General features: G+C 36.1%; 1 protein-coding gene across 7 annotated transcripts in view; it reads right to left on the bottom strand.

The window, feature by feature from the left end:
- USP48 (ubiquitin specific peptidase 48) overlaps nucleotides 1-12,455 on the bottom strand; it is a gene marked incomplete at its 3' end in the record, with an annotated part of 68,323 nt that overhangs the window by 28,874 nt on the left and 26,994 nt on the right. For 3 of the 7 annotated variants that reach the window (XM_081224481.1, XM_081224482.1, XM_081224483.1), the window contains exons 9-11: nucleotides 7,152-7,331; nucleotides 4,223-4,351; nucleotides 3,392-3,541 (exon numbers count right to left, since the gene is read on the bottom strand). In XM_081224481.1, the coding sequence (XP_081080607.1) occupies nucleotides 3,392-3,541; nucleotides 4,223-4,351; nucleotides 7,152-7,331 (459 nt within the window). The remainder of the gene's footprint in view (nucleotides 1-3,391; nucleotides 3,542-4,222; nucleotides 4,352-7,151; nucleotides 7,332-12,455) is intronic. The other 4 variants (XM_081224484.1, XM_081224485.1, XM_081224486.1 and 1 more) reach the window with 3 other exon arrangements.

The raw sequence follows: 12,455 nt of genomic DNA, 5'->3' as shown, positions 1-12,455 counted from the left end.
CAGAATCAGAAGAATCATTGTTCAGGGAAGACATTACATGAGTACAGCACAAAGCTCCGTTTAACTAGCACTCATCTGAATTCAAGGAGCTGTGCACGGGAGGGACGAGTCTGCACGGTGCCCTATAAGATCGGCTGGTATTATTAACCACATTCTACAAAAGAGGTTTCCACAGAGAGAAGTGTCTTGCTTGATAGCACAGCAGAGCTCTGATCAGGACACTTGGTGACTACAAGCCACACTCCAGGCCAGCTCGCAAATCACATAACCTCACCCCCATAACGATTTTCATAAACACTTGTCATCGATGTGTGATAATACAACTGAAAGTTAAAATGAGGAGTCTGACTAGGTTCTAAGTTAAAAATTAACCTCATCAGCTATAACCGCACTTTCACAAGGCCATTTAAACCACTGAATTTTTCTTCACCCAAGATGATACTGATGTTGATTAAAAGGTAGCTGATTTCCCCATCCAAATCCATATCACAATCAATTCATTACATTATTATGTATTTCAAGAAATTAAGCTATTTTAAGCAACTTCTAGGATGAAGGGCACTAGAATCGAATATATCAATTCTGAAGTTGCAAAAATTAAGATACAACCAAACACCTCAGAATGTGTTTTAATTTGGGAAAACAGAGCCCCAGAGTTCCGTAAAAGCCAAAATTAAAGATAAAGGGCCAGCTTTGATTACTTACAAAGATCTCCAGTGAGTCCCAGCATAAAACATAGAAGAAAACATACAGAGGTTGAATTTATATATCTGTATTATGATACTACTTCTGATGAGATCTGAGGGATAGACAATTCAACTCAAAGCCCATTTTGACCAATTTTACACTTCCCTGAGATTTACAAGTCTAAAAACTAACTTCCATTTTAAGTTTGGCATAAAACATTTAAATTTTTACAAAAACAAAATCCAGAACTGTTGGATCCCTTATTTTGCTAAAACTGTACATCATAAACTGAAAGACTCCTAACTGATTGGTCAGCTCTGATGCAGCTGCAGAGGAAGAGCTCGTGACTACAAGTTGAGACCAAGTTCTGCCACCAAGAAACTGAACTTGAGCAAGTCACTTGAACTCTCTATGCTTCAGATCTTTTATTTGTAAAATGAAGGTAATAATACCTGCCTTCTACCTACCTCACAGGGATGCTGTTGAATGTAAAAGATAAGATATGTGAAGCATTTTGAGCTTTTATGGAAGAAAAGAGATACAGAAAAGTTAATCATATATTCACACAATATATAAATGTGGAGACCTTAAGATTCAGCACAGGTTAACATGGTTGTGGCATTTTACAATGTATAATGGTATGGAATGATCCCTATCCCAGAGAGCAAAATACAAGTCTTAGCATATCTAATCTTTTCCCAAGGAGAGCCCCATAGGTTAAAACTTTTAGTAATCTCAAGGCTATTGATGTAAGATATGAAGATTAGAAAAATCTTGAAAGAGCTGTAGCAATTTCTAGCAAGGGCTTCCCTAACAATTGGGGTCTAGCACAAGTCTCAATAATTAAAGTAGATTCTGCTTGTGGAAGGTTTTTACACTACAGATGTTTCTGCACTAGAGAGAGAGAGAGACGCCTGGCAGGTTCTCACAGATGTTCTCCATTATTGTGATGCCAAAGGCATGGATAATCTACTAACAAACAGGAGTAAGAACTCTATTAAGTTGGGATAACAAACTGTATAAAAATCTCAGCATCTGACGAAGCGGGAAAGCAAATGTTAAAATATTTACCAAAGGGAAACGTATACTATGGTTCAAAATTATTTATATATAGTTTTAATTGCCTGGATTTTGAATAGGAATTTGTTTTGGAAAGTTATAAAGTCTAGAAAGATCATGGCATCAAAAATATTTGAAACAACTTACCTAAAGATAATTTAGGATTATTTAGAGATAATTTATTTCAACTTAAATAAAAAGGGCCAAAAGGGTTCAGGTTCCCAGTGAGGTTTATATTTTAGGATAAATGACCCTTCTTTTAATATGTTCACAAAGATAAGATTTAGAAAAAACATAACAAGACTTTGATTGGCAGCACAAAACCATGGTCATTAGCTTTGAGATCTGACAATATTTTAGGAAACCATGGACTTACTATCATATAAGGTTACTATAAATGGGAAAAAATTATAAAGCTCATAATTGCTAAGAGTATTGATAACATATATACATATTCAAAGAACACAAGCACTGGTTCTTATAGACGGAATGAAAACAGGCAAGAGGGCACAGTGTAAACTTGACACATAACATCTTTGGACCATGCAGTTTTAAAGAGTGATTCAAAACAGCATTTTAGTTTATAGACCCAGTAAGTTGCTTTCTTTTGTCCAGTGAATACAGGAAACCATGAATAAGGTTCAGAAAACAAATTTCTAGGTACCAACTCCTTTGAATAAATTTAGAGATTTGAATTACATGTTCATTTCCAAATTGTTTCCAATAAAACTGAGGTCAGTCTAATTCTTTAGGATAATCCCAACCCTTGAAACAGAGTAACAGGTTACAAAGAAAGGTCAGAATCAAATTAAGGTATAGTTTAGACAGAACTTTTGAGAGATATTCTTACAGATGTAGCAATTTATATTCATCTTTTGCTTAAAGTAATACCAGTAATGGAAAATTGAGATATCAAAAAGACAAAACCACAAGTACAATTATGCTTGAGTATTTATTTTCTAAAATTAGTAAAACTGCCTCTTTTTAAAGTAGGAGTTGGGTATCGGGAATTGCCTATGAAATGACAGAAAACATTATTATAAATGGCATACCAGCCTTAAGGAGTTGAGGTTTCCTTTTTGAGGCATTAGATAAACTTGAATAAACATACACAGTAAAGGAATGAGCTGGACTGTGTGGGATAATTCTTAAGAAATTAGGGGTCAGCAGAAAGCTTTCCTATTCTTAGAATATTTGATACTAAATTTCAAAATAATCTAACAGTATCATAAAAATAGTACTCATATAAAAGAATGCCTGTTAATACTGTTAGGGCACAAAGTACACAAAGAAATAGACTAGGCAAGTTGCTTCCATAGTAGCCCAATCAGATTTTTCTTTTAAAAACAAGTTAATGTCTCACAAATTAGAAATATCTACAAGAGTTATATATGCAGAGTGCTGACCTAAACCTCATAATTTATTAAGAGCTTCCCATTTTTAAAAGTACATGATAATGAAAATTATACGGAATGCTACACATTAAGTTACTGTCGGTTTACATAGTAATTGTATAGTGCATAAGCTGGCATTAATGGGTTATAAATAAGAAAGGGCAGGGGAAAGTTTGTTCATACACATTTGTGAACATAAAAGAAACAAGGCACTTAATGGCAACAGTGCTGTCCCAGAATATCTTACAGACCAGCTCCAGCAGGTAACCTTTGGTACAGCTCCTTAACTTCTTCATGCTTTGCTTTTCCTTTATCCACACTTTGCTTACGCATCTCGGCCATTTCAATACACCACTCCTCAAATTTGGAATTATCTCGATCTACCAGCTCTTGAAGAAAGGCTATTCAGAACAGAAAGACACAAAAACCTTTATCCTGTTTTTCAAAGACAAAGAACCATGCTGATTTTTAAATTACAACAAATACTGGCTAAGATTTTGGGGGCAACATCCGGTCTCCCTACAACCTGCAGGCAGAAGTAAAACTGAAGACAGCCCCTGGAATAATACCAGGGGGTTCCCCTACCCGATTCTCCATGACATCATCAGCCAACTAGAAGCATCAAATGGGTCAGAAACACCATTCAAAACAGATGGTGCCACAGACAGAGCACAACACAGTATTAGGTAAAATGACAACTGATGACTGCCTTCAGCCAAGCAGCAGCTCTTCCTTTTTTATATTAAATCTAGAAAATTTATAACTGGCTAAAACCCAAAACTGCTTTACAAACTGAACAAAACAGAACCAAATTGCTCTTTAAATTCATCTTTATAATCCACAGGAATTTTTTTAATTGCTTTTGCTTTTCTTCAGGGGCAGTCAGTGGAATAGTTCTGTTAAAGCCTCCTTTATCATAAAAACTCACCACTTTAAAGCAAATCTGTGATTATATACACTTTCACCATTTACCATATGCAACCAACCTACCATAATAGATAAAAGCAATCCGTTCTCGTCATTGACCTTTGAGCATGGTATTCTAAAATATCTGCCTTATGTAATCCTGGAAAATTGCTCACCTGGTACCTGAATAGTCGTGTTGGGTTTTTCTTGAGCTTGTAGTCTATAAACCAACATGTATGCATTTCGAGAGCAGTGAGTTCCTTTGCCACACTTGGGTTTACGTGTCTGGGATTTAGAAGGTTCTGCTGAGGTAAGAGAAATCAAAAGATGACTAAATTAGAATGCCTAGAGTTTATTCATTCTTTTGCAGGGGAGGGGAAGGGGGAGGGTCATAGAAAACAATTCCTAAAATACAAACTCAAGATACATTAAAAGGCAATACAAATTTAGCAGGCTGGACAAATGTTTTAATGTTTAAACAAGTTACTAACCCGCATTGCCTGCCATATTCCATTTTTAAAAGCTGAAAAGAAAGTAGTATTTTTCACAATGGCAAACCTGAACCAGGAAAAAAAAAAAAACCACAAACTATTATGAGTTTATTTTACTGTTGATCTTAAATTACAAAAATAAATCCAGACTTAATTGTGCAAAGAAATAAAATGGAATGTTCCTGAAAAAATGAAATAAAATGCTAAGATTAGCCACTAATCTCTATAAATTCAGAAGTGGAAAACATTAGTGTTTTACATGGCACATATATCACATGAAGGTGATCTTCAAATTGAGTCTGATTATCCCAGGATAACCTTCCAATGGGTAGGAGGTCATGGATAGTTCTGCGGAAATCAATTACCAGATCCTCAATTGACAATGTATTTTTCTAAAATTGTTAAGGTTTCACTGATGGTTTCCACCTCTCCTTTCAGTCATCTGTCTCCCCACCTTACAAAAGAAAGCTATAACCTCTTACCTGTGACAAAAAGTCTTATCTCACCAAAAGATGTTTACAGTAAAATTCTGCTGTGTTCAATTTTTAAAAATTTCTAACACACTTACATTGGTTTGATCAATTATACAGTTTTATTAAAAAAAAAAAACACTCAATCCAGAAGTACTTTCTAACTATTTAGAGCTTTACAGCTACAGAAACCTTAGTATATTTCATTAGAATGAAATTCTATAGGGTCAGTGTAATGGAAACACTAGTATAGGAGAAAAAGGAAACATTAAAAAAAAAAAAATCCTGTCATAAAAAAAGATCAGTTCATTTAACTCTGAAAAGGATGACGTGGATGTATGGAATCTATATGTTATGTAATTTCATTTGGATACAACAGTAATGCTGCAGTTTAAGTTTCAATATTTATAATTTGTCAGAAGTTACATTATTTGAATCTATTTAAATTTACAATGAAAAATGTTGTATTTTAAAATGTGCAATGAAATACAAAAGTTGTTCAATATTCTTATAGGGACTACAGGAGCAAATAAGTTTGAAGACCACAGTCACAGGGCACTGAAAATCTCAGGGGCATGTATACAAAGAAAAGACGTTGGTCATTTCTAACTAAAAAATTAAGATTTAAGATATTCATTAATTTGTATAAGACAGAATATAAAATGATTCATAGAAGTTCACAAGAGAATATAGTAATGAATGACTAATGGAATTTAATGAATAAGTATTTTCTATTTTTGATAAAATAGATAAAAGGAGCAATGTAAGCTGCATATAATGAGATGCATTAAAACATTGGAATGGGATTCTCATACATGTAGAGTCTCTTTCTATGAACTGTTTTAAAATTTAGGACTACCTATATGTAGAAGACAAGAGAGCCTTAATAATGCTTTTAATCCTACAATTTTCTCACCATAATGAAACAGATCAAATAAACCTCAGTAAAGAAGTCAAATAAAGCCGAATTTTAATTATTCACAATTTAAAGCTACATGTCAATTTTGTTCCTAGTAAGAATATCACGATAAGAAAAAATATAAGCAAATGTTAAGAGTCTAAGTATTACTTAGGTAAAGTGGGAGCAAGATTGCTACATGTCTAAAATGTGATTTAAAATTAGAAAATACTTCTAGCATCAAGCCTAGGTTGAGCGCTACTCAGAGCAGGCAAGCCCAGCACACCTCTCACTTTCTCTTTTCAAGCTTTACTGAGGTATAATTGATGAATAAAAATGGTATGCATAAAAAAATAGAAAATACTTCTTCAAATTACAAGAATATAGCCACCACATGGATATCTGCAGCAAGATTCCCCATGCCTTCCTTGAAAGCCAACCTCAACTGCCATGCTACTCCACCTTGGGAAAGTGGTACTGATCCTTTAAGAAAGAAGGGTGGCAGGAGACACACACCTATTCCCAATCCTTTTCTATTTTTGCATCCCATTGTCCGAGCCTCACCCCAAAATGACAAACACGGTAAGAAAGTGATGAGAATCTCAGCCAAGATGGCTCCTATTGGAAGAACTGTCCACTCCATTCGACAATAAATGGGTATGTAGCCCATGAAAACCAAGGTGATGAGAGCTACATACTAGAATAATACTATTTCAGGAGGTATCATTTACAGCAGACCTCATTACTACAAAACAGCAAGCAGCTTATTCCCCAGAGGCACTGCTCCACACTCTAGGGATGGAGTAGGATACTTAACAGGGAGGGGTAGACATTGCTCAGGGAACAAAGTTCCCCTGCTATACTTATTTCCCCAAAATAAATGTCCTGACCCAGAGAAAAGGACTACAAATCCTACTATATTACATCTACTACTCATAATTTTTAGCTTAGTACTCACCATCCTCTTCCCTAGCTGCCCACAATTAACCTGTTAATTGAAAATTAAATTTGTGTCTTCAAAATGTACTGAAAACATGACATTACGGAAACCACCTCTGGAGCAAAATCATTTTTTAAAAAAATTCAAGCATTGCTATAAAAGATGTTCAGAGATTTCATGTGTTTAAGAAATGCAAATAGCCTTGATAGTCCATAACAATCTTGGGCCATAATAATTTATCACAAACATTTCTGGTAAAAAAAAAAATTATATTTTAAAAGGGCACTCACAACTTAAAGGTTTTACCTAGATCTTCCTCAATCCCTAGTTGTAATTTCTTCCCCTCCATCTTTTCTATGTCTTCATCATTAAACTTATACCATTCACCAGACTGTGGATCTTTCACATGGGCAATGTAGTGACCGGAATAAGCACTCACTCCTCTGTGTATGAGGACTGCACTGAGTTCATACACATAGGACCCACCTAGGGAAGGAGAAAGGGGAAAAATGAAAGAAATTTTGGATAACATTATTTCTTCTTATATCCTGAGCCTGAATTGTAATGATTACAATTCTTTATGCATCTGACAGAGTTCAAAATATGTCACCTAAGATTTAAAGAATTTAGTCTCATAAAATAATGTAGCACGCATTGTTTTAAGCTGCTCACTGTATCAACTCTCCATTCCCTCTGCAAAATATACAGGTGGAAAGCTACGGCATTCTGGGCGCTCAGGGTTACGAAGCTATTCTGTAGTATACTTTCCCTTCTGCATTAACAGGCTGAGCCATATGCTTACCAAGAATCAGTTGTTCATATTTTCCAACTTATTACAAAAATTAACTACACACAAACTAGTAAGATTTGAGTGCAAAACTAAAAAGCTATTGTTTCTAGAAAAAAGAAAAATGTTTTTTAAAAATTGGGGATAAGTCATTAAGGAAAATTGCTTTCAAAATAGGTGTAGACAAGGGAATTCACTGGTGGTCCAGTGGTTAGGACTTGGCGCTTTCAATGCCGATGACGTGGGTTTGATCCCTCGTCAGGGAACTAAGATCCCACAAGCTTCGTGGCACGGCCGAAAGAGGGGGAAAAAAAATCGGTGTAGACAAGACAAATATAAAATACAGAGAAAAAAAACAATAAAAATCTAGACTGGGTTCTGCACTCAGATTTCTTTATAAGTATTTTAACTTATTAATTATTCCACTTAAAATAAACAAAACCGGGGCTTCCCTGGTGGCGCAGTGGTTGGGAGTCCACCTGCCAATGCAGGGGACACGGGTTCGATCCCTGCTGTGGGAAGACCCCACATCCTGCAGAGCAATGAACCTGTGCGCCACAACTACTGAGCCTGCACTCTAGAGCCCGCGAGCCACAACTACTGAGCCCGCGAGCCACAACTACTGAGCCCGCGTGCCACAACTACTGAAGCCCACGCACCTAGAGCCTGTGCTCCTCAACAAGAGAAGCCACCGCGATGAGAGGCCTGTGCAACTCAACGAGGAGTAGCCCCCGCTTGCAGCAACTAGAGAAAGCCCGCACGCAGCAAAGGGGACCCAACGCAGCCAAAAATAAATAATAAATAAAATAAATAAAATAAAATAAATAAATAAACCAAACCTACACATCACAGCCTATCTACTATGCACATGGTTTATGCAAGAAGAAAAGGCTTTATCCATACATCAAAATATCAGCAAATGAACGAACATTTACGTTTTAAGATAAAATATTTTTAAGTTTGAAAAAAATCTTTTAAACATTCTAAACTTAAACCAATTCTAGGGAGGAAACTGTACTTAAAGCAATCACTGCTACTACACATTTTATTAATTAAAATTAGATAACAAATTCATCAGCAATCCTACAACACAGACATAATAACCACTATTAATATTTAAACTTATAGATTTTTTCCAACAAATATATCATTAACATCTTTCCACATCATTAAATATTCTTCTGAAAATTATTTATAGTGACTATATACAAGTACCACACTATATTGAACCACTCCCTCACTGCTGGACATTTAAACTGGTAGCATTTTATGGCCATTAAATAATTACCTTTGTCATAAAAATCTTTGCACACATATCTTTGTTTCATCACTGTAATTTCCTTAAAACTGCAAGAAGTAAGTCACAAAGGTATAGCCAGTCACTCATTCAACAAATAATAAATATCCTAGACACTGTTTTAGGCATGGAGAATACAGCAGTTGACTGAAATGACAAAGCCCTGCATTCTTTTAGCTCAGTGGGGGGACACGGTAATGCAGATTAATACCTGAAGCAAAGCCCATCTAACCCACCGCAGCTGAAAATAAATTTAAAATACTAAGATAAAAATACTTGAAAATCTTTTAAGATGCAATGATCATCTGGCAACAAATGAAGAATTCTCAGAAGCCAAATACTATGTGAAGGCAGGAAGCTAGGGAGGTAAAGGAAAATGAAACCAATTTCCTCCTGAGAGTATTAGGTGAAACTTTATCAACTTCAACTGTTTTTTTCACATTTAAGAGGTTTGTGGGTCCAAAGCTAAGATCCTTAAAAGATGAGGAGTCTAGAAGAGGACTCACATCGTGAAACTAGGGTTCTTCAGTTTAAGAAATAAGGAGAAATGAACCTACCCTGCAGGGGAAATAGTAGGAAAAAATTATCTGCCTTATACTTTGACTCTTGGGGTGAGGAAAAAAACAAATATCTGTTACAAGTTTTTAAGAATCCAGCCCTCATGAATATTTCAACCAAGAATTCATACTACCTAGGAAGACAAAAAAACCTCAAGCCAAGAGTTTAGTTTGATGTGGTCCTACAATGAGTGACAGTTCTAAGGAATATGAATTCAGTCCAACATACACATAAACAAACACAACACAATACAAAACACAAAGGACACAAGTCACTATAACTGAGAGGCAGGAAACAACAGATAAAAAACCCATGAAGTTTTTCATCTCAGTTACTGGAAAAAGTAAAAATAAGTAGAACGTTATGTTTAAAGAAATAAATGATAGAATAAAAACTAAAAGTAAGGAATAAGAGATTATAAAAAATGAAAGTAAGATGTGATACAGAACCAAATCAAACTTCTAGAAACGAAAATTACAATAACTGAAAGTCAAAACTCTACGCAAGTTTTAACAGCGCGATTAGGTCTGCGTAAATAGAGAATCATTAAAGTAGAAGGTAGACCTGAAAAAAGTTATGTAGAATGCAGGACAAAGCAAGGGTTAGGAGACATGGATGGCAAAGTTAAAATCTTTATACATGACTAATGTAATTCCAGAAGGAGAGATGAATGAATGGAAAAGAGAAAAAATTTTAAGACATAATGGTAGAGAAATTTATCCTTTAGGGAGGATAAATACACTAAAATTCAACCCAAACAGGTCACAGTGGCACTGCCAAACACCAAAACAAAAACAAACAACCAAAAAAAGATCTTCAAAATCAGACAAAATAAAACAGGTCACCTATAAAGAAACAAGAATTAAACCACAACCAACAGCAACAAAGGAAGCCCTAAGAGAACAGAATCTCTCATTGTCCTGAGTGAAAATAACTGTTAATCCTTAGAGTAAATTTCACAAGAAATAGATACTTCCAGACAGTATGCTGAAAATAACTTGATACCAACAGACCCTTACTAAAGGCATTTTTACAAACTTAATTCGGTATTTTAAAAAGTGATTCCAGATGGAAGGTCTAGAATATTAAAAGGAATGATAAACAAAGGCGGTAGGTAAACTGGCATCCTATGGGGTGTGTGTGTGTGTGTGTGTGCGTGCGCACGCGTGTGTGTCTCCACACCAAGCACCTTGCAGGAGCTTACTTCCCCAACTAGGGATCGAACCCAGGCCCCTGGCAGGGGATTCCCCTTATCAGTTTTTTTTTAAAGGTAGAACTAAAACACATATGAAAACAATACACAACTTAGGAGAATATCGATTTCCTAGTGGTTTGAGGTCTTTGTACCGTTTTTAGAGGGTAAAGTTGTTAACTCTAAGAGTTAGGTATGTTATAATTTCCAGGTTAATCACTGAAAGAACAAAATAGTAATAGCAAACAGCCCAGCCCAGGTTGTATCCACCAGGTGGGCACTTCTACACTCCACATTTTAGGGCTTACCTAGACTCACCTACCCACTCTTCTTTCTACTACACTGCACTCTCCCAATCACTTCATGGAAAAGGTGAACGAGAAACAACCTCTCCACTCCCAACCTCAGGGAAGAAACAACCTCTCCACTCCCCAACCCCAGGGAACCTAAAGAAAACTCCTTAACCCTGAGCAGAGCAACAGGAAGAGAATGGGGGGAAATGTCATGGTGTTAAATTGGCCGGGTTCTTATAGCGTGAGTGAGCAAGGGAACCTCAAGCAGCGAACTTGATCTGTGATGATACCTAACTAGTAGGGACCCCAGGTGCCTGGCAGAAAGAAACCTGAGGTCTCTCTGAAGGAGGTGGCTTCATCCCAGCCCTAAGTGAATCCCCATAAAAAATTTTCCAGGGACTTCCCTGGTGGTTCAGTGGTTAAGACTCTGCACTTCCACTGCAGGGTACGCGGGTTCGATCCCTGGTGAGGGAACAAGATCCCACATGCCACGCAGTGCGGCAAAAATAAAAAATAAAAATAAAAATTTTCCAGAGATAACCACGTACGGAAGACATGGCAACATTAAAATAACCAAATCAGACAGCAAAAATAAACCTGAATAATATTCCACCAATGTCAGTCACATGGATTATAAAACTGGGCTTTCTATGTTTAGAGAAATGAGAAACTTGAAAATATATGCAAGTGACAGGGAACTATAAAAAGTGACGTAAATTTGAATTAGAGGAATTAGGAGTATAAATAGATGAACTGATCCAGTTAAAAGATCAAAACTGTCAGATTGGATTTTCTCATATAAATTTGAAATTCTCCAAAATAAAAAGGTTAAGACAGACAGACACACCTGTGGTGTTTTTCTCCAGCGATCAATGGCCCAGATGAAGGAGCGGAGGAGGCAGATTTAAGATTTAATGATGTGTTAGACTTCACCTGGCTATATCCCAGGAGGCAAAAGGGTAAACTACACTATAATGTTTAGGGGTACAAGCTTACACGGTAAAACGTTACAGCAAAAAAATAAAAAAGTGATTGCCATATACGTCAGATTACTGGCTATATTTCAGGAGGAAGGAGATTGCAACTGGGCGGGGCACACAGGAATCTTTGGAGTATTGGGAATGTTTTTTCTTGACCTGAGTGGTACTCATGAAGATATTCACTTTGTGATAATTCTCTGAGCCACACATTTTTGTATTTTAACTTCGATGAATGTGTTACATTTTATAATTTTAAGAAGAGGAGGAAAAATAGGATGGAATAAGATGTATGAAATTTAAGCTATGGAAGAGCAAGGTAGCTTATGACCCTCAGAAGGACTGAGGCAGAGTGAAAGACAAAATCACTGAAGGAGAGAAGTTGTTAATGAGGTCAGCTGAAGACTGTCTACAACAGTGGTACTTAGTAGTATTCCCTAAATTATTAATGAAGACAATAAACCACAGAAGTATTAGCAGTAACTGTGCCTCTATTACCAATACAC

Source organism: Mesoplodon bidens (assembly GCF_964165515.1).
Source record: "Mesoplodon bidens genome assembly, chromosome: 2".
Taxonomy (NCBI): Eukaryota; Metazoa; Chordata; class Mammalia; order Artiodactyla; family Ziphiidae; genus Mesoplodon; species Mesoplodon bidens.
The sequence above is the reverse complement of the archived record's forward strand: the minus strand, read 5'-3'. Positions and strand labels throughout refer to the sequence as shown.